Source organism: Schistocerca piceifrons, chromosome 1, assembly GCF_021461385.2.
Source record: "Schistocerca piceifrons isolate TAMUIC-IGC-003096 chromosome 1, iqSchPice1.1, whole genome shotgun sequence".
NCBI classification, from domain to species: Eukaryota; Metazoa; Arthropoda; class Insecta; order Orthoptera; family Acrididae; genus Schistocerca; species Schistocerca piceifrons.
This window is the reverse complement of record NC_060138.1, coordinates 799704174-799727893: the sequence shown is the minus strand read 5'-3', so window position 1 is coordinate 799727893 and position 23720 is coordinate 799704174. Positions and strand designations below refer to the sequence as shown.

At 41.6% G+C, this 23720-nt stretch overlaps 1 protein-coding gene across 1 annotated transcript in view; it reads right to left on the bottom strand.

Annotated features, from left to right (window-relative positions):
• The window catches only part of LOC124775194 (proclotting enzyme-like), a 158213-nt gene that overhangs the window by 9545 nt on the left and 124948 nt on the right, over positions 1–23720 (bottom strand). The window contains exons 8-9 of the mRNA XM_047250036.1: positions 23035–23201; positions 2385–2524 (exon numbers count right to left, since the gene is read on the bottom strand). Coding sequence (XP_047105992.1) covers positions 2385–2524; positions 23035–23201 — 307 coding nt within the window. The remainder of the gene's footprint in view (positions 1–2384; positions 2525–23034; positions 23202–23720) is intronic.

The following is a 23720-nucleotide window of genomic DNA, read 5'->3' as shown; positions in this document are numbered from 1 at the left end:
CCCAATTTTGTGAGAACTACCTTTTCAACACACTGCTGTGATTTTTGGCTTGAACTGTTTGCCCATATATTTTCTCACATACTTAAGTAATGACTATTAAACATTCACTACCTGTGACTCATCATTTATAGCACATCCATTTAATTCCATCATCATTTATAGCCCTTCTATTTCATTCAATGTCCTGTTCTGTAGCTGGTTGTTCTGTCTCATATTTCACTACATTTGATGTAACCGTACGTTTGTTGTCAGAAATACTGATTTCTGGCATACTGTGCATATTCCTTGATTTTTCTCGACTGTTCTTACTACTTTTGAGTAGTTTTTGTAGCCTTCAACTACTGTAGGGTCTCTACTTTTTCTTTCCAACAGATACATTGCCCTTTTCCTTTGACAAGATACTTTAAGTCCTCTAGTGATTCATAGTTTTGTACATGGTTGTTTAATATCCTTTCTGATTAGCTTATGCAGAAAGCTATTTTCAAATAATGATAGAAATTTATCATGGAACAGATTACATTTTGTGTCAGCACTTGGTTCATTATATATTTCATCCGAGGTCATTATTGTAAAGTATTCTTAAAAATATTTGTTCTGGAGTCATTAAGTATTCTTACTGATTTCCATCGAGAAGTAACTGAAAGGCACTATCTCATTTATCCTATCTAAACGTGCATCATGATCAGGCAGAGTATTTGCTTCTGGGTAAACAGTTATTTTCTTGCTCTGACGTTCATCAGAGATCTTCTGTCTTCGTCCATCCATGTTGGAAAGCTAAATACTGAGATCAAACTGCAGGATCCAAATAAGGTTTCCAGATCATTTTTGTAGTAGAATCCTGTGGACAATCTACACTGAAATCACCACTGAGGAGAATTATTTTTGAAATGCACTATCTTATTTATCCCAACTAAATGTGCATCGTTATCAGGCAGAGAAAGCTGCTTGCTGCTGCCTGACAGACAGCATAGTTAGGAATCCAGATTCCTCATAAACAGTTCAAAATTTATCAGTGGGGATCTACATATGGTTACAAGTTAAAGTTACCTATTTTTCAGTATTAACTCACAAGAACAGAGTTCCATGTGCTAATCACTATACAATCTACGTGCCTCAATGTATTCTGCATTAATATATGTAACAACTCCCGCTTTTCCAATATTGGTTATACATGAGTAAGACACCAGAGTGTAATATTTTATGTTTAACATCACTAAGCCTGTGGTTGTGTGGTGCTCAATAGGCATAAGATGTCTGTCTTTTCATAGCTCTCTAATTTTTCAAAACAGTCAAGAAGAAGCTCTTCTGTCTTATTACGCAGTTCTCTAATGGTTTTATGAAATAAGGTAGTCTTACTTTTCTGTGCTTTCTTAAGCAGTTTTAGAGCTCTTCCGTTATTTTAACTTATTTCACAATGGGGTGCCTCAATCCTGACACTGACCAGACAATCTATCTTTCCGTCTCTTATTCAGATGTAGGTCACATCTAGTACATCCCCATCTCCCAACCTTAGCAACAGGCACTGCATTCGTATGAGATTTCATTTCATATAGCAGTATTTCCTTATGGTAGATGATGATCATTAGTTAGCCTGTGTTAATCATTATTAGTAGTTTTAAACCAATGTCTTGTACAGTAAGTCCATTTTCATAATAATTATTAATTAATATATTGAATTATTTTCTAATTTACTTGTTATTCTCTTTATTAAGTGATATAATCCATGATCTCATGGCAGTGTTTCCCCTATGTTACGTAATAAAAGATACTAAGGAAAGACTATAGTTTATCATGCATCAAAATCGAGATTATTAGACAATGATAAAAATTCGTAGGATCAGAACACGCCACACTCTGGATACAGATCACTACATTGATGTATTCGAAGTGGATGTTTAGGCTCGTCGATTCTGCATTGTAAAGCAATAACTACATCCTACTCAAGAAAACTTTGGAAAACCACCCTACAGTTAAACAGTCAGTAACATATGTTTAGTAACTGCTGCCTCACTTGATTATTCAATACGGATTCCTCATTCGTTTGGCACTTCCTGACCACCAACTCCAGTAGTCTGACAACGCCGCTGACCAACAGTAGAATGTCATTGTAGCAAACGGAGCAAGACCAGCCTCCACAACAAGAATACTACGTCTGCACCGCCGCTGAACAGTCACTTCTGTTGTAATTTACTGTATCAGCATGCACTCTATTTTTATATCTGTATTTGCATTTCGCTTAGGTTGTTTAACTTACAGTAAAGGCGACATTGAAATTTTAGTAACATACAGTTAACAGTAACTCATTAGACACTATCCGTGCTTAGCTGCTGCTCTAACAGTTCAGAGCTAAAAAGGATGCGTGTTACGTGATGGTGTGGGCTCACCTGGCAAGCGTCCTTCCCTCCCTGGGCGTAGCCGGCGCAGATGAAGTTCTCGGTGATGTCCTGCAGGTACCGCCTGTCGCAGTCCTCATTGCGCCACACGGGGATGGATGCCTGCCTCTGAACAGTACTTTCTCTGCCACCTGCCGAGACAATATTTGCATGTTTCTAAGCTTCATTTTCTAGGCTGATTTTGATGATAAAATGCCTGCAGTTAAGTTTTAGATTTCTTTTTGGAGGTTCTCATAGAAAGAACTCTTCACAAGGAATGTATTACAAATAAATGTTCCTGACAATAAGACACAGATACACTTATATACACAGAGCAAATCGTTCCGGAAGGAAGGAAGGAAGGAAGAGAGATTAAGGTTTACCGTCTCTTTGACGATGAAATCGGAGATCGAGAAAAACCTGGACTGAGCAAAGGTGAAGAAAGTATGAAAAAATTAAATTTGGAATGCTGGGTGGGGATTTGAATCTCGTTACTCCCGATTATGAGCCCATATCCTTAACCGTCTCATTACTCTCTCGCCATACTTATTAATTGTACTAAATGACCCTCTAACCACATATGTAATAGCTCTCTGAAGCAGGGTATTTTCCCAGATAGACTGAAGTATGCCACTGTTAAACCACTGCATAAAAGGGGATATGTCTGATGTCAACAACTACCGCCCAATCTCTCTTCTGACTGCCTTATCCAAAATTCTTGAAAAAGTAATGTATTGTACAGTAGCTTCACAAGTTCGTAAAAATAAAGTTTTACCAAATGTCAGTTTGGTTTTCAGAAAGGTTTTTCAACGGAAAATGCTATATATACTTTCACTAATGAAATATTAAATGCTCTGAGTAACCGGAAGTCACCCGTTGGGATTGTTTGTGATCTCTCAAAGGCTTTTGATTGTGTAAATCATGGAATATTTCTAGGTAAGCTCAACTATTGTGGTATAAATTGGACAGCGCCCAAATGGTTTAAATCATACCTAACTGGAAGAGTGCAGAAAGTTGAAATAAGCAGTTCACATAATATGTAAAAAACTAGTGATTTCTCAAACTGTGGAACAATCAAGAATGGGGTGCCACAAGGTTCAGTCTTGGGTCCTCTGCTGTTCTTAATATATATTGCCATTGCCATTGCCATTGCCATATATATATTGCCATTCTATATTCACGAAGATGTAAAGCTGGTACTTTTTGCCGATGATACAAGTATAGCTATCACACCCAACAGACAAGAATTAACTAATGAAATTGTAAACGATGTTTTTCAGAAAATCATTAAGTGGTTTTCTGCAAATTGGCTCTCATTAAACTTTGACAAAACACAGTATATGCAGTTCCACACAGTAAATGGAATGACACCATTGATAAATATATACTTCGATCAGAAGGTAGAATATTCAAAATTTCTAGGTGTATGCATTGATGAATGGTTGAACTGAAAAAAACACACTGAAGATCTGTTGAAACGTTTGAGTTCAGCTACTTATGCTATTAGGGTCATTGCAAATTTTGGCGATATGCATCTCAGTAAATTAGCTTACCACACCTATTTTCATTCTCTGCTTTCGTATAGCGTAATATTGTGAGGTAACTCATCATTGAGTAAAAGAGTGTTCATTGCACAAAAGCGTGTAATCAGAATAATTGCTGGAGCTCATCCAAGATCATCCTGCAGACACTTATTTAAAGAGCTAGGGATCTTCACTGTAGCCTCACAATATATAAAGTAATAGCAGTGTACATGGCTACAACACTAGGAGAAAGGATGATCTTCACTACTCAAGGTTAAATCTAATTTTGGCTCAGAAGGGGGTAAATTATGCTGCCACAAAAGTTTTTGGTCACTTACCTAATAGCATCAACGGTCTGATAGATAGCCTTATAGCATTTAAAAGTAAATTGAAAGAATTTCTGAATGGCAACTCCTTCTACTCATTAGATGAATTTTTGGATATAGCAAGTGGGTAATTTTCCCACACCCAAAAATAAAAATAATTAAAAATATCAAGTGTCATGGAAAATTTTGTGTAATGTAATATCTTGTATAGAGACCTTTTATTAACCTGACTTGTTCCACATCATAACGAAGTGTCGTATTCATGATCTGTGGAACAAGTTCTAATCTAATCTCTATGGGCAAGGTTCCTAGCACAAGCCCGTGTGGTGGCGCCCGTTCGGGAGATATCCAATTAGAATAGTTGTGGTGAATACATTTTCATCGGCAACATTTCGACGGTAGGGAAATCCAGGTTTGGACTCAAGGTTTCTTAACACCAGAAGCTGAGTTATTACCCTGGATTAAATTCCAAACGCCTCGGGGGCTCCATAGCGTGCGGAGTCTGACGCTGTTAATGGTGAGTACTCTGTCGGATAATAGAGTTATAGACATAAATAACAAGGATTCCAACACACTTCCATGACGCATGCCTGAAGTTAGTTCTAATTCTGTAGACAAGTCTCAGTCCAAGGTAACATTCTACGTCATCCCTACCAAGAACTCCTCAGTCCAGTCACAGACTTTGTTTGATACCCCATTTTGCCGTCTCTTTCTTAATACTGGCTGGTTTGGTGCCGAATCAAATAGTTTCCGGAAGTCAAGAAATACTAAGTCCTCCTGCATGCCATGATCCACGGCTTTCAGGATGTCATCTGAGAAAAGTATGAGCTGGTCGTCAATGTTTTCAGGTTCCAAGCTGGTTGGCACTAAGCAGTCATAAGGTTCGAGGAACATCATTATGTCTAAACTTAGAATATCCTCTCGGATTCTACAGCTTCTACAGCAGATGAACGCCATTGAGGTGGGCCGACAGTCGTAATAGTGTGCTAAAGCCCTATCAGACCGACAAGCTCAAAATTCACCAGCGTTTCTCCTTTACCAAAGTTCAAAAATAGTTAAGTACCTCCAGGAATGTTTTCGTCTCGGTAACACATTGTTATAGTACATAGAAGGCCTATACAAGGGAGATGTACTTGAGGGCAATACTATAGAAATGGAAAATGTCGTAAATGACGATAAGTTGGGAGATATTATAATGAGAGAAGAATTTGCCAGAACAGTGAAAGACCTAAGTCGCAACAAAATCCCTGGAGTAGACGACATGCCGTCGTAATTACTGACAGCCTTCGAAGAGCCAGGCACGAAAACCTCTTCCACTTGGTGTGCAAGTTGTATGAGACAGGCGAAATACCCTCACACTGCAAGGAGAATATAAGAATTCCAATTACAAAGAAAGTAGGTGCTGACAGGTGTGAGCATTACAGAAGTACGAGTTTAATAAGTCTTGGCTGCAAAATATTAGCTTCATTCCAATGAAACCTGGTCACTGCCTTACACGTAAGGTGGAACCACGTAACTGCGGGTATGGTGGCCACATCTGTTGATAGAGAGACTGACACGTGCCCATCGTTTGATGTTGCGAAGCGCCAGTGTGGTTTCACGCCGAAGAGAAGGTGGTCACACAAGTTATCGCCACTGCCGAACAGGCAGGCGAGTAAGCAGGAACTGCGTGTCGAGTTCCTGGAACGGGGAACAACTATCAAAGCCCAGCGTTATCAAGGCACTTTACAGAACCTTAGCCGAGCCATCAAGTCGTAACGCCGAGACATGTTGTCCAATGGCGTTATCCTCCTGCATGATAATGCCCGCCCACACACGGCCAATGCGTGAAGACGACATTGCAGCAGTTTCGGTGGGAAACTCTGGAACATCCACCGTACAGTCCCGACGTTTCACCGTATGACTTTCATGTGTTTGGATCTCTAAAACAAGCTATTAGCGGATATCGATCCGCAACGTACGACGAAGTGTGTGACTGGGTCCAGACATGGATCCGACAGCAGCCTACTACCTTCTTCAAGGATGGAATCGACAGGCTAGTGTCGCAACGGGATAAATGTGCAACAGTTTTGGCGACTGTTTTTGTGTCTGTGTACGGTGTATAACTACATTTTTGAGTTAATAAAATCGTTACCGTTACTTTACACTTGTGACTGTATTTCACTTGGACGCCCCTTCTTTATAGAAGAGTGGAAAATCTGGTGGAAGCCGACCATGGCCCGAAGATCAGTTTGGATTCTGGAGAAACGTAGGAACACGCGAGACAGTACTGACCCTCCGAATTTTCTTACAAGATCGGTTAAGGAAAGCATTTGTAGACTTAGACAAAGATTTGACAATACTGAATGGAATACTCTCTTTGAAATTCCGGAGGTAGCAGGGGTAAAATACAGGGAGCGAAAGATCATTTACAACTTATAGTCGATAGGTATGAAAGGGAAGCAGTGTTTGTGAAGGGAGTGAGACAGGTTTGTAGCCCATCCCCGACATTATTCAATCTGTACACTGACCAAGCAGTGATGGAAACCAAAGAAAAATTCGGAGTAGGATTCAATTTCCAGGGAGAACAAATAAAATCTTTTAGGATTGCCGATGATATTGGAATTCTTTCTGAGGCAGTAAATGATCTTGAAGAGCAGTTGAACGGAGTGGACAGCGTCTTGAGAGGAGAATATAACATGAACATTGTTGTTGTTGTGGTCTTCAGTCTTGAGACTGGTTTGATGCAGCTCTCCATGCTACTCTATCATGTGCAAGCTTCTTCATCTCCCAGTACCTACTGCAACCTACATCCTTCTGAATCTGCTTAGTGTATTCATCTCTTGGTCTCACTCTACGATTTTTACCCTCCACGTTGCCCTCCAGTGCTAAATTTGTGATCCCTTGATGCCTCAAAACATGTCCTACCAACCGATCCCTTCTTCTAGTCAAGTTGTGCCATAAACTTCCCTTCTCCCCAATCCCATTCAGTACCTCCTCATTAGTTACGTGATCTACCCACCTTATCTTCAGCATTCTTCTGTAGCACCACATTTCGAAAGCTTCTATTCTCTTCTTGTCCAAACTAGTTATCGTCCATGTTTCACTTCCATACATGGCTACATTCCATACACGCATGAACATTAACGAAAGCAAAACAAGTATACTGGAATGTACTCGCATTTAATCAGGTGATGCTAACAGAATTAGATTAGGAAACGAAACACTTACAGTAGTTGATGACTTTTGCCTTTTGGGCAGATAGAAAACTGGTGATTGCCGAAGTAGAGAGGATATGAAACAAAGACCGGTAAGACCGGGGTGGCCGAGTGGTTCTAGGCGCTACAGTCTGGAACCGCGAGACCGCTCCGGTCGCAGGTTTCAATCCTGCATGTGATGTCCTTAGGTTAGTTAGGTTTAAGTAGTTCTAAGTCTAGGGGAGTGATGACCTCAGATGTTAAGTCCCATAGTGCTCAGAGCCATTTGAACCAAAGACCGGTACTGGCAAGAAAAGAGTTTCTGAAGCAGAAAAATTCGTTAACGTCGAATATTTTTAAGTGTTAGGAAGTCTTTTATGAAAGTATTTGTATGGAGTGTAACCATGTGTGGAAGTGAAACATGGACGATAAACAGTTTAGACGAGAAGAAAGTAGAAGCTCTTGAAATATGGTGCTAGAGAAGAATGCTGAAGATGAGACGGGTAAAACACGTAACTAATGAGGAGGTACTGAAGAGAATTGGGGAGAGAAAACATTTGTGAGACAACGTTAACAGAAGAAGTGGTAGGCTGATAGGATACATTCTACGGCATCAAGGGATCACTAATTTAGTACTGGAGGGAAGTGTGTATGGTAAAAGTCGTAGATAGACACCAAGAGATGAATGAATGATGATGTAGATTCAGAAGGATGTAGGTTGCAGTAGTTGTTCGGGGATAAAGAGGCTTGCACAGAATAGAGTAGCACAGAGAGCTGCATCAAACCAGTCTTCGGACTTAAGACAAAATGTTAGTAATCGTGAAAGTAAGAGCCATACGGGGTGGTCAGAACCAGTCTGAAGAGCATGGTAATAGTATTGCAGGGTCAGCTGTGCTGAGAAATAATTTTTAACAAAAAAATTTGATACTTTGCACCGTTACCGATTTAATTCAAATTGAAGTTAGCCAATAACGCCTATGTACGTGCAAATACAAACAGCCTGCCAGAGACACTTTCCCCCAACATGTTCATCGTTTGGTTTCATCAAACTGAATTCCACTTCCGAAAAAGGCCCATTTTCAATGGAAATAAGCATTTTAACCACTGGTAACTCATTGACCCACAGAAGTCTGCGCGTTACCGCATTTTAGAGCGTGCTGTTAGTAGTAGTAGTAGTAGTAGTAGTAGTAGTAGTAATTGAAGCACTAGCTCGCGCTAAAATGCGGTAATCCACAGACATCTGTGGGTCAATGTGTTACCAGTTGTTAAAATGCTTCGATTGAGGATATAAAATGTAGACTGGCAATGGCAAGGAAAGCGTATCTGAAGAAGAGAAATTCGTTAACATTGAATATAGATTCAAGTGTCAGGAAGTCGTTTCTGAAAGTATTTGTATGGAGTGTGGTCATGCATGGAAGTGAAACGTGGACTATAAATGGTTTGGACAAGAAGAGAATAGAAGCTTTCGAAATGTGGTGCTACAGAAGAATGCTGAAGATTAGATGGGTAGATCACATAATTAATGAGGAGGTATTGAATAGAATTGGGGAGAAGAGAAATTTGTGGCACACCTTGACTAGAAGAAGGGATCGATTGGTAGAACATGTTCTGAGGCATCAAGGGATCACCAATTTAGTACTGGAGGGCAGTGTGGAGGGTAAAAATCGTGGAGGGAGACCAAGAGATGAATACACTAAGCAGATTCAGAAGGATGTAGGCTGCAGTAGGTACTGGGACATAAAGAAGCTTGCACAGGATAGAGTAGCATGGAAAGCTGCATCAAACCAGTCTCTGTAGTGAAGACCACAACAACAACAACAACAGTGTTTCAATTTGCACGCTCATTTACCTGATTGGCTAACGTCAGTGCTAATGAAATCCGAAACGGGGTAACGTACCGAATTTTTTTTCTTAACAATTATTTCTCAGTACAGCGTACTTTGCAACACCCTTGGAAGCTTTTCAGGTTGTTACTGATCACGTTTGTATAGCAGTATCCAAGGGGTATTTTGAGCCGCTTAACTGGGGTGGTTTTCTTTCTTCGGGCACAACAGAAATACATTAGACCTAATAGCAACAAATAGACCTGACATCTTTGAGGACGTCCGTATTGAATCTGGAATCAGCGACCATGAGGCAACTGCACCAACAATGATTATGATGTACAAAAGGCAGATAAAACAAAAATAACGACTAACATGTTCAGTAAGCTACTTAAAGAGATAGTCTCGTCTTATCTCAAAGAAGAAATCCAGTTATTCGCCCCTGAGCAGGAGCAAGAGGAATAATTGCGTCTTAAGTTTAAAAGAAAAGTTAACCATGCACTGGATAACTATGTATCTAGAAGAAAAGTTCGTGATTAGAAGGATCCTCCATGGTATTCAGTCACTGTAAAAACCTTCTGAACAAACAGTGACTACTGTATAATAGGTGTAAAATAAAGCCAAGGGCTATAATAGACGCTGAGTGAGAAACATTTTTCTCTCAAGAGGGCTATGTATGAAGCCGAATCTTATTGAAAGATTTTGTCATACGTATAGGCTGCCAGTGGCACCACAGTTAGTCTCCAGGCACTGTTGTATGACGCAGGAGGTGAAACTGAAGGGAGCAAAGCAAAAGTAGAATTGCTGAATTACGTTTCAACGTATTCCTTTACTAACGAAGAGGCAGAAATACTGCGCCACCTTTCTTCCCGCGCCACTGCAAAAATGCATAAACAGGTATTACTGTCTGTAGCGTCGAAAAAAGCTAAAATCTCTAAGAAACCTGTCATATTCTATACAAAATTTGCAGCAGACTTAGCTCACCACAGATTATCACAGAAACGATCCAGATTGAGCTTTACATACGCGATCGATAAAGGAAGCAAGGAAGTTTAACGTTTAACGTCGTGTCGACGACGAGGACATTAGAGATGGAACAAATTCTTGAACTTAGAAAGGAAATCGAACGTGACCTTCCCAGAGGAACCTTTCAGGAATTTGTCTTAAGGAACTTAGGGAAACCGCGAAAAAAAAACTGAGTTTGGATGGTCGGACGGCGATCTGAAGCGCTGTCCTCCCGAATTCGAGTCCAAAGTCTTAACTACTGCGACATTTCGCTCATTTACGATCTACGACGCAACAGGATGCGGGAATATTAAAAATACTATAGAAAAGTGCAGATAGATATAAAAGGTTTTATGTAAGTCATGAGTCTTATCTGGAAAACTCAGGCTGTAATGCGAAAAGTAGTGGTCCAGGTTAGAGCCGAGTTGTTGTTCAATAAGCAGTTTTAATTCGTAAGGAAGTTTCTGAAGAACCTACATTCCGTTTCAGAGTAACAGATTCACTTTACATTCCTTTTCTTATTCATTAACTTTTTCTGGCGCATGGAAATAATGCTACATTACATGGAGAACCATCAAGCTAAGTACTAGGCGTTACGTAACTCCTCCGTGACATTGGCGGCCGGTACGCTATACTGATGAGCAGAAAATAATTTTTTGACGCAGGTCGCCGCTTGCTTATGTCTGTATAGAGACAAAAATAATTACAGCACGCCGGTGCCTAGGTGTTTTCCGAACTAATGTTCGACCAAACTTCCGAGGCAAAGTAAATGTTGACTATAGAACATGGTTCAATGAGAACTCCTAACACCTTTTTGATTCACAATTTGTTGTAGGTACAGGTGTAACATATTGTGTGCGAAGCCTATGGTAAGTCAAGTGACCGTTCTCTGTATCATGTCAGGCAGTGTATTTAGGGTACGTAAGTGTAGGCACAAAAAGCAACGTGTTGTTTGCCAGAACGAGTTTTACGGAGAGAATTGATTGAACTCGAACTCTGTATGGTCCTAAGGGTTCACAAATTCTGAGTGTGCAGAATCTCTGTGCCACACTGTTATCACACAGAGAATCGACGCATCATCCGAAGATAGAAACACTGAAACATTGAAAGAAATATCAGATTACCGTTTGTTATTGGAATGTCACAAAACGACGACAATGCCAACACTTGATAGCTCTATCATTCCACACTTTCAGTGTTCTTCTTTCGTGATTTTAGTGTTCTTTTATGGGTAGAGAAAATAGTACCTGTAACTGAGACATTGCCATCTGATAGTCATTCAAGTGCACAAAATGGAAATAAAATTTGGGTCAAGAAAATCATCACATTTATATTTAAATTTATAACTTGCACTGTCTTTACTTTCCCTAATTCTCCTCCTTGGAATGAATATGGCTAGCATACTGGTCTCTGGTTGCAAATGTTAATTTTCTCCATTCAGAACCTCTACTTGCCCTTCGAATTAGCTCGTCTGTTATCCTCACAGACTGAGTGCATCCCACTTCAAACCTCTACCAAGGAAAAACCTTTTATGGTGTGGGAAATGGAACTCGAGTCTTTCGCACCTGTGTTAGACACTCTGAAAGTTTACTTCAGAGGCTTCTTCCCTTGTTGGTCTTGTTGTAGAGGATTCCTGTTCCAGTGGGCCGACGTCCATTACGTAAATTGAAAGTGGAGGGGAGAGAAAGGAAAGGAAAGGGAAGGAACTAATGATATCAGCTATGTCAGCTGCATCGGACTATATGCGAAATCAACGACGACAGATGAACATGCCGTGTCGAATCGGACCCGAACCCAAGATTTTCTGCTTACATGACAGTTGCGTTACCCACTGCGCCACCCGGACACAGCTTTTACTGCAAATGCGTGGACTATCCCGACACTCTCCTGGCCAACTCACATTCACACCCAGCGCCACATATCCGCAATTGCCGTCCATGTCCCAGCTAGATGCTCGCTAATTTTAGATTCCCGCTGGAGGTCGAACGTAAGTGTGCATCCGTACTGAAGGTTGTGGAATCATTATCCACCAAGGCGAATCAGTTATATGAATGGCTGGTGTCTGTTCCTTTGGACATGTCCGAAGGAACAGATGCCTCGCAGTCATATAAACATTATTATGAAAGCTATGCTATTATCAAGATTATTTGTTGTTAATGTTGTTACAGTTGTGGTTTTTCAGTCTGATGACTAATTCGATGCAGTTCTCGATGCTAGTCTGCCCTATGCAAGCGTCTCCATCTCTGAATAACTACTACAGCCTACGTCCATTGGAATCTGCTAACTGTATTCAAGCCTAAGTCTCCCTCTACATTTGTTATGTGCCGCCCTCTCTCCTCCACACTACTCACCGTTATCAAATTGACTAATCCGTGATGCTTGCGAATGTGTTCTGTAAACCGACCCCGTCTTTTAGTGAAGTTGTGTCATAGATTCTTTTTTCCCCAGTCCATTCGATACCTCCTCATTAGTTATTCGATTTACCCATCCAATATTCAGCAGTGTACTGCAGCATCACACTTCAAAAGCTTCTAGCCCCTTCTTGTCTCAACTACTCATCGTCCACGTTTCACCTCCATTAAAGACTTCCCTCTAGACGAATAACTTGAGAAAAAATTTCCTAATATTTAAATTTATATTAAATGTTAGCAAATCCCCTTTTTCGTAAAAAGCTTTTCTTACTACAGCCAATCTCCATTCCATATCCTCTCCACTTCGGCATAGCAGTTATTTTTCTGTCCAAGTAGCTAAACTCATTTACTACTTAATTCTACCACATTCCATTACCCTTGTTTCACTTTTGTTGATATTCATCTTATATCCTCTTTTCAAGTCACTATCCATTCCGTTCAACTGCTCTTACAAATACTTTGCCGTCCCTGACACAATTACGACAACAATGACGAACGTCAAAGATGTAATTTCTTTTCCACTTCTTTTCCAAATTCCTCCTTGGTTTCCGTTACTGCTTGCTCACCGTACAGACAGAATAATACCGGGGATATGCTACAATCCTGTCTCACGCCCTTCCCAACTACTGCTTCCCTTTCTTGTACTTCGACCGTTATTACTGCAATCTTATTTTGTCCTTTTCGTGTCCTTCGACTCTTATAACTGCACTCTGGTTTCTGTACAAGTTGTAAATAACCTTTCGCTCTCCGTATTTTATCCCTTCTATCTTCAAAATTTCAAAGCGTGTAGGCCACTCAACATTGTCAAATGTTTTTTCAAAATCGTCAGATGCTGTGAATATAAGTTTCCTTTCTCCTATGTATTTTCGAATATAACGCGTAAGTGTAAGATACCACTGCCTCGCGTGTTCCTACATTTCTTCTGGTCCCAAAATCTGCTTCTCTAAGTTTTTCCATTCTTCTGCTGGTTTTATCAAGGATGGCGCTCTCAAGGAACTGAACAATTCCGAGGAAGTGTTGTCTACTTCAGGGGCCTTGTTTCCACTAAGGTCTTTAAGTGCTCTGTAAAATTTTTCTTCCTTCTCATTCTCACCTACATCCTCTACTTTTACTGTAATATTGTCCTCGAGCTTGTTTCCCTTACGTAGATCTTCTATATTCTCTTTCCACTTCACAGTTTTTCCTTCTTTGCTTAGTACTGTCTTGCCATCTCTCCTCTGTATAAAACTACTTCTCTTTTCTCCAAAGGTATCTTTATGTTTTATGCTGCCATCTACCTTTTCCCAAGTCACGAATATTTCTACAACCTTGCATTTGTCCTGTATCCATTCATCCTTCACCATTTTGCATTTTTTGTCAGTCTCATTTTTAAACGTCCGTCTTTTCTTTCACCTGATTCATTTACTGCATTTTTGCACATTTCATCGTTCCATCAATGAAATTCAGTATCTCCTGTGTTTCATAAGAATTTCTATCAGGCGTTGTCTGTCTATGTACATGGTCCTCTGCTGACTTCTCTATTTAATCTCTCAAAATTATCCATTCCCTTCTATCGTATTTCTTTCCCCTCTAACCGTCAATCATTCCCTAATGCTGCCTCTCAAACTCTTAACAGCATATATTACACCTGTTAACAGCACAAATAAAATCTAGTTGAACTGGAAGTGACGATAATCAGTGTTAAGAATCTGTAGATACCTGTGGGCACCCTGTCTGGAGTACTTCCCATAGAGGTGTGCGCAGGAGGGTTCGCACAACAAAGAGGAAAATCATTTGGTCCTGTGTATGATAAGCTCAGGGATGCAATTCTTCATTGGTCTCTTTCAGTCATTTGAGGACACTACTGGTAGTGTAGCAAGGCACATATCCATCGTTACTATGCAGGACATCCTGTGGAAGGAACATGATGGTTGGGTCGTAAGCAAATAGGCCAATAGTGCCGTCTACACGGTGTAATGGCACTAGAGCAGCCAGAAAGTGTGTCGTTTCTTTGTCATCAGACAAATTCAAGTCTTTTCCTTTGATGTGTTATGTACCAGGATTTGGTGCATACAGATGAAACAACAATCAAGTAGACCGGAAGTAATAACACGTTTATTCAGAGTACAGTTATAGGAAGAAATAACACTACCAAGCAAATGTATAGTGTATGTGGGTTACAGGAAAGAGAAAACACTATCTTTCAACTCAGTGAGAAGGTTCGTGATGAAGTCCTAGAACAGTGAGGTGTAGCACGAGGCCTAGGTCTGTAAACCAGTGTCTGCCGAGAAAATGACTCGTCAGATCGGCGGAGGTCGCCGCTGGTCGGCTGTTACCCTCAATGAGGAACCACTGAGCGGTCGGCGCGATTTCCCAGCGTAATTCCCAACTATGATTGGGTTCTCGGACGCCGTGCGCCAGCCTGAGCATTGCTGAGGCGGAGGTATACAAAGCGGACTGTTCTCTGGCACGTGACTCGCGGAGGGAAATAGTTCCGCTGGCTGTGCCTCCTGCCATCGACTTTAACGCCACCAGACGTCGAGACTAGCGCCTGCAGTGACCGCGTCCTGAGTTCCCGGCGATAACAAATCGCGTTGTTATTTTTGTCTTTGTTCTGTCTTGTCACCCGCAACTGTTGCAGACACCTGTGCATATAGCGGATGACGCCTGAAGATAGGCCACCGAGGAACACAGGTGTACATATGGTTGCAATCCGGTCAGGGTGTAAGTGCAGATCCTTTCTTCCTTGGGAACAACATGGGGAAGCCATCTTGCTAGTAGCCAAAGATCCTGCACGATGTACCGTCGCCATCAGACTGATTCTAACCCCAATTTTCAGAAGAGTTCGTTGATGAAAAGTGTAGACACGATCATCAGTAACTCCCTGTTTGTACGAAAAGTTACCTAACAAGGGAACCTCCCCATCGCACCCCCCTCAGATTTAGTTATAAGTTGGCACAGTGGATACACCTTGAAAAACTGAACACAGATCAATCGAGAAAACAGGAAGAAGTTGTGTGGAACTATAAAAAAATAAGCAAAATATACAAACTGATTAGTCCACGCGATCAGAGGCAACGTCAAAGATAATCTCAAATCAGGAGCGCCGTGGTCCCGTCGTTAGCGTGAGCAGCTACGGAACGAGAGGTCCTTGGTTCAAGTCTCCCCTCGAGCGAAAAATTTTTCTTTATTTTCGCAAAGTTATGATCTGTCCATTCGTTCATTGACGTCTCTGTTCACTGTAATAAGTTTAGTGTCTGTGTTTTGCGACCGCACCGCAAAACCGTGCGATTAGTAGACGAAAGGACGTGCCTCTCCAATGGGAACCGAAAACATTTGATCGCAAGGTGATAGGTCAACCGATTCCTCCACTGGAAAACACGTCTGATATATTCTATACGACACTGGTAACGGCATGTGCGTCACATGACAGGAATATGTTGTCGACCCACCTAACTTGTACACTTGGCGAATGGGTAAAAAGAATCTTCTACCTTGCCCGATTAAGGTTTTCTTTTGGATGTGATAATCACTACCAAAAAAGTGATGAAAACATAGGAGTTTGTCACATAAACTGCAACAAATGAATCCAAAAGTCTCACAGTCGCACACTTTTCCCTGTGCTGTGTCAAAACATATGTTTTTAACGTTTTCAAATTTTTCCGTGTGTAGACCGTCAAATCCTGCATATGTCCAAGCAAATCTGAACATGTCCTGGAATTTTGGAGAGCGAAGTTGATTATGTGTGAGTGCCTGAACTTTGATAATTGTCTGAAAATAAAAAATTAAAATTTTTACTCGAAGGAAGACTTGAACCAAGGACTTCTCGTTCCGCAGCTGCTCACGCTAACCACGGGACCACGGCGCTTATGAGGTCTATCTATGCTTAAAGCTGCTCATCTTGCCCATGGACTACTCAGTTTGTATATTTTGCTTATTTTTTCATAGTTCCACACAACTTCTTCCTGTTTCCTCGATTGATCTGTGTTCAGTTTTTCAGGGTCTATCCACCGTGGCAACTTATAACTAAATCTGAGGGGGGTGCGATGGGGAGGTTCCCTTGTAAGAAAGATGTGAGCCACGGCGACTTTAATTTAGGCGGCATGGCATTCCGCTGGCGCCACTAACTACTTGGGTTGCCGATATCGGTATGATAATATGTCGCGAGCTAAGGTCTTTGGTCGAGTCGTGCGGTGTTGTATTGGGGGGCCCTGGAACAGTCAGTTGGCTGGAGGCCAAGTAGCTGGCAAGTTGATAGAATTGGAAGGAAAATCAGCATTGGCCGTATTTTGTTGTTTTATTGTCAGCAAAATCGATTTAAGTGACCGAAAATCGATTTTTCTGACAATAAAACAACAAAATATGGCCAATGCTGATTTTCCTTCCAATTCTATCCACTATTTGGTCGTGGTGCACACAACACGCCATGGAGTCGCCAATCAATAAGCTGGCAAGTTGTTGCTTTTGAGGGCCTAAGCCTGCCCGGTACGCCTGGCCGGTATGGACCTCGAGAAGCAACGAGTGGTTAAATCGGTCGGGGCAAGCCTTGCTGGCTAGCTTAAGGATTGATAGCGACGAGTTTCGGGAAGAGCAGCCGATGTCGCGAGCAACCTTGTCGGCAAGTTCCTGGCCTACCCTGCAACCTTAAATTTTACGGCAGCTCGAATACTGCCTGTAGATATTGGAGGCGATAACACCCCGGCTTGGGATCCTGCAAGTCACGGCTCCTTCACATCTGAGTGAAGTTAAGCGTTGTTTTCCTATTTTTTGGGTCTTTGATAGTGCAAGCCACGTCTGTGTTAATGTGAAACTGGACCTGGTATGATAACGCACCTCCGAGAGACTGTTTGTATCATCATTGGTCAGTGTAACTGATCGCAATTTGTTTTTCCAGGCCATATTCCGTGCAAGTGTACCAATATTCTCTGTTACAAATTGAAGCGGCGAAATTAAATTTGTAGCGTAATCTTTGTCGGAGGCAAAGCACCCACTGTAGATGAGTATGTCTTAACCCCCGTATCAGCAGGTGCTCATATTTCGTCTTATAACTTACAAGTAATTTTGAGGAGTGTTAAGCTTATAATTTGTAAGTGTAGTCGCTTTCGTGATGAATTGACATTTCCTACATCTAAGGTATTCTCGTCTGTAGGCTTATTTGCGCCGATTTCTGTTCCCGCCTGACGTGTGTTGTAGCTTTAGCCGCGGATGAAGCGTTCCTGTTCCCTGGGTCCAGAGCACTTCCGTCGTCGCACGACGTCTCTGTTGGCCGCGTCGTGGTGGCTAAGGTTAAGTAAAATTGATCGTTTGATGTGTGCGTCGTTAGAGTGTCGCCGATTAATCGGAACCCATTAGTCTTCCCTGTTTGGTGAAATCAGCGAGCTCATGACGTTTAAAGCGCGTTCTGCGAGCCCGAAGTTACTCCTTGCTATACCTACTCTTTAACTGCTCGTTTAAATCTTGACCCATTGTTGCTACTTATAGAGCACATTAAGTTTGAAGGCCTTTCACTTATCAATGTGAGCTGTTGAACCTTTCCTATGATCCACAGTCATTTGCAAACTCCACTCATTGAACTGTGAGACTTGTCTGCTTCTTCCTTGTTGGCTGTGATAGCCGTCTGCTGCAGTTCTCAGCTTATCTTGTATTTTGGGCAATTGTATATTTATTAAAGGTCTTTGCCACCGTTCTGCTGGTGTGTACCAGTTGGGAGTCGCATTTAAATTGTATGCCATCCCAGCTTTGACTTATTTTGGGGGATTGTGTATTTTATGGCTTAAGGCATTTTTATTAAGGGTTGTACGTTGTTAAGGCCTTTCCAAGAGCCACAGTCAGTGGCGTGACCTGCAACCCTTTCTGCAGATACGCAAAACTATAGACCTATATCTCTGACGTCGATCTGTTGTAGAATTTTAGAACATGTTTTTTGCTCGAGTATCATGCCGTTTTTGGAAACCCAGAATCTACTATGTAGGAATCAACATGGATTCCGGAAACAGCGATCGTGTGAGACCCAACTCGCTTTATTTGTTCATGAGACCCAGAAAATATTAGATACAGGCTCCCAGGTAGATGCTATTTTTCTTGACTTCCGGAAGGCGTTCGATACAGTTCCGCACTGTCGCCTGATAAACAAAGTAATAGCCTACGGAATATCAGACCAGCTGTGTGGCTGGATTGAAGAGTTTTTAGCAAACAGAACACAGCATGTTGTTATCAATGGAGAGACGTCTACAGACGTTAAAGTAACCTCTGGCGTGCCACAGGGGAGTGTTATGGGACCATTGCTTTTCACAATATATATATAAATGACCTAGTAGATAGTGTCGGAAGTTCCATGCGGCTTTTCGCGGATGATGCTGTAGTATACAGAGAAGTTGCAGCATTAGAAAATTGTAGCGAAATGCAGGAAGATCTGTAGCGGATAGGCACTTGGTGCAGGGAGTGGCAACTGTCCCTTAACATAGACAAATGTAATGTATTGCGAATACATAGAAAGAAGGATCCTTTATTATATGATTATATGATAGCGGAACAAACACTGGTAGCAGTTACTTCTGTAAAATATCTGGGAGTATGCGTGCGGAACGATTTGAAGTGGAATGATCATATAAAATTTATTGTTGGTAAGGCGGGTACCAGGTTGAGATTCATTGGGAGAGTCCTTACAAAATGTAGTCCATCAACAAAGGAGGTGGCTTACAAAACACTCGTTCGACCTATACTTGAGTATTGCTCATCAGTGTGGGATCCGTACCAGATCGGTTTGACGGAGGAGATAGAGAAGATCCAAAGAAGAGCGGCGCGTTTCGTCACAGGGTTATTTGGTAACCGTGATAGCGTTACGGAGATGCTTAATAAACTCAAGTGGCAGACTCTGCAAGAGAGGCGCTCTGCATGGCGGTGTAGATTGCTCGCCAGGTTTCGAGAAGGTGCGTTTCTGGATGAGGTATCGAATATATTGCTTCCCCCTACTTATACCTCCCGAGGAGATCACGAATGTAAAATTAAAGAGATTCGAGTGCGCACGGAGGCTTTCAGACAGTCGTTCTTCCCGCGAACCATACGCGACTGGAACAGGAAAGGGAGGTAATGACAGTGGTACGTAAAGTGCCCTCCGCCACACACCATTGGGTGGCTTGCGGAGTATAAATGTAGATGTAGATGTAGATGGGCGTTGTCCAGTTTTCTAACGTGTTATCCATGCTTGGAAACTGTTAGTACATTTAGTACCTGTCAGTGTAATTCATTCTGCTGATAAAATTGCCTGTTGAACCCGCTTGCAGCGACACCTAACTGGGGTGACTTCCTTCTTGTACCTGGGAAGTGTGTGCCCTTGGTTTGAAGCCCTGCCGTTAATGGTACAAATTGTTAAAGTTGTTATTAATGGATTGAGCCTCTTCAAGTTTTTAAAATGATTGTGAGCGTTGTTATTCTTTTAACAAGGTTTTTGAAATTGTAATAATAATGTTTTTAAGCAATAAAGCGTATTCCATGAAACACCAAATAACGAAATATGCAGGTCCACCTTCCAGGTGGTTGTGAGGTATCAAGTGTCGGCATGCCCATTATTCATGTCTAATAGCCCTGGTAATTTTCAGTAGCGTTATCTAAAATGTGTCTTCAGTCTTCTCAAAATAGTTTTTTGGCACTGGTTAATATTAACGTTTCGTAATCTACGTAGTTTTGCAAGTAGTCTCCCTCCCTCTCCCCCCCCCCCCCTCCAAAGTAATTCTCCAAGCCTGCCGGCCTAGGATCATAGACATTTTTGCGATCAGGAGGAAACACTTGCTTCAGCCACGTAACGAGTGAGCGAATTTGATAGATTCAGAAACGTAGCACCAGTACTGTTACAGGGTTTATATATTTTGCAATCGCGATTTCAGTTTTTTTGCCTTTCTTAGGTGATAACCTTCCATGAGGGACATGAATACGTATCCTTTAATGTTTTTCACGTTGTTTTGGTATCCAACGATATTCACATAGTCCACTTCACCTGTTTAAGGAAAAAAGGATATTCATCGCCTATAGAAAGATGTGACACTCCTTATAATAGTTCCTTCCGAATTAACTGTGAGGTCTGCACCATTTTTTGCGTATGCCGTGTATGACATGTAACTACTGCATAGACGCAAAATAGTGCAGCATTCACGTTTAATTCGGTAGGAATTATTATAAAGAGTATCATAATCTCCTTTTAAACAGACGACGATAAATTTTGTAAAATACATGAGCATGATCAGATGTGAGGATGATGTTCTTTTCACAGTAAACAATGTGTTATTCTCCACTTCATGGGTTATTTCAGAAGAGCACCCATGCCGTAATCGCAAATGTGAAATAAATCGAGAAAGAGTACAGTAAGATATATTACAATCGATATGGTATACAGTAGTAAATCATACTCATTACGCATTGTTGGTTCTCTGTAACTTACGGATCTGAGCGCACCTTTTTTCGGCAGGGACATTGCTTCCTGTTTTAAGCTGAACAATGTGGTCATGTGCTATTGGTGTCACACGCGGAACGGTTACGTCCAATTGAACAGTTTGTTAATCTGATGAAATATGAGTTTGGAAGTAGAGCAACAGTGAGTAATTATTTGGTTTATTCGCGGAGGATGCGAGTAATTACACCCGAAATCATGGGATCAGTCAGTAGCGCCCATTTGTAAGATGTATTATTACTTGAATAGTTTTTAAGGCACCGTGAACTGTCGCAGCGCGCAAATATATTTGGAAAACCAGTACAACAATGGCAAATTTCACTCAGGAAATGGAATAAATTTAACTGTTAATAGGGACGTTGTTGGGTCCAGGCATTGTTAGGCAGTGTGTGACTCACCAAATCAATAAACGAAGTACGAGAGCTATTCGGAAAGTAAGGTCCGATTGGTCACAAAATGGAAACTACTGCGAAAGTCAAAAATGTTTTATTTGAAACAGTTAGCTGCACCTTACAGTTCACTGTAGCCGCTACGACCTATATATTTGTGAGAGTGCTGTACCAACTTCCCAATACCCTCGCCACAGAAGGCAGCCTCCTGTGTTTTCCGCCAATTCATTATCCTCGTCTATAGCTCGTTGTCTGTGCGAAAATGTTATCTTCATGTTAACAGCAGCTCATGTGAGCAGAGATGAAACTCAAGGGGAGCTAATTAAATGCTGTATTGTGAGTGATGAAACACCTTCCATCGAAAACGCTGCAGGAGCATGTTTAGTGCCCCTGTTGTGTGCGGCCGAGAACTGTCATGAAGAATGAAACGTGTGACAATTATGATACGTGGCTGTATGACATCAGGCAAAACCTTTCACCAGACCCTCATACTTGGCGGGAGACTGTTGTTCTAGGCATCTTTATGTGCTCCCTGTGTGATCAGAACTGCAAAGAGCGAAGCTACCCGATCGACAGGCATACCAGAGACACTGCCCAACACATCTGTACAAAGCTTCATTGGATTTTCACTGTGCTTTACATTTTGCTCCCAATCGGACCTTATTTTCCAAACAGCCCTCGTAAAATTGTTTGCACTGTTATCCTTTGACAGCAAAATTTTTGGACTTAAATTTCGTAACTTAAATATTCGTACAGTAACGAGACTTTTTTTTTTAAGCAGCATGGTCAGATTTGGCAACGAAGCTTGAAGTCTCAGTTAACTATCCAACTATCCCTTACTCATGCCCGATCGCCGCAAACTAAACTCTTGCAGTGAAAGTTGAGCAATATGTTACAGTACAGGCATATCATGTTGTCATTTCTGTAATACTGTAGCACTGTGGACGCAATTAAACAAGAAATAATACGTAAATCAGTCCACGACTCTCATTGTGTACCTTGTTTCCTCTTCTTCCTTTTTTTGTCTAACAACCACATAAAGTGTGCATACTGCATAAGCTTTCAGCCGTACTTCATAGTTTTCATTCTTGTGCTATTTCAGATCTAGCCCATTGAAGACCAATGTTATTTTCAGCCAAGCCGCAGAAAGGCATTCGGTAACTTCGGCGGGTTAGCACTAGCAAGGATTTTGCCACTGCACAGTATAACAGTTTACCAGTTCGAACGAAATATGCATAGTACTATTACTTTTAAAACCAGCATAAACAAAATTAATCATCAGCTAAAGTGACTGTTGTCTGCCGTAATTGTGCAGCAGGTAGCAAGATAAGAGAAAAGAGTCCCTGGTATCGGGGCCATATGTATCCCAAACAGAGTTTTTTTTTCTTCCCCTTGTGTAGCTTCTTTGGCAGTGGATATCCTATGACACAGTCCGTGAACCATTCGCTGTAGTCCTCGTATCAAGCAGCAGATCGTGATAACATAAATGGCCAGTGTGGAGGAGAAGACTAGGTGGGCACGTTTTCAGTGTACAGTACAGCGGCTACTGGCTAGCAGGTTGTAGAGTGGGTGGGTAGGCGGCGGTACCGTAGTGGGTGCTGCCCCAGCCGACGACGGTGGGCCGCGTCCCGACGAAGGGCTCGTCGCGCAGCTCGTTGTCCGGCAGGCAGATGGGGATGGAGTAGCGAGAGCGACGCACCGGCCGCTCCAGCTCCAGCAGCGCGATGTCGTGGTAGTAGCCCACGCGGTTGAACCTGGAAAACGGCCAGACGTCATCTCAACGTGCTCTCTTCTGCGTTCTTATCAGCCAACACTCCACTGGCGGCTAACTGTCTCTTTTGCGTAATATTTGAGATTATTATTGACATCAGCAACATCGTCATGACACTTTTCTACATTTATACCGCATTTTTTACACAAATACATTGGAAAACTTAGTAGTAAAACCGGTGTACTGTCTTTTCAATAGCATTTTTAATACGCCAATGTACCTTTTGAAGTCACAGCTTTATCACCAGCGCTTCAGTCTTACGTAATTGATTTCAACATTTCAAACTGTGTATCTGACAAGAGTGGAGAACCTTATTATTTTTCTGTGGAATATGAGAGTAAATTTTTTTTAAAGATTAAGTTGCGTTGTATTACATATAAGTTACTTATTTTCTTTGTGCTATTGAAATATCCATGCAGTTTGTGAATTTTGTGCATTTATCAATATTCCTTTGTGTTCTACAGACTGTCCCAGGGAGAATGGTCAATAATGAGGGACATAA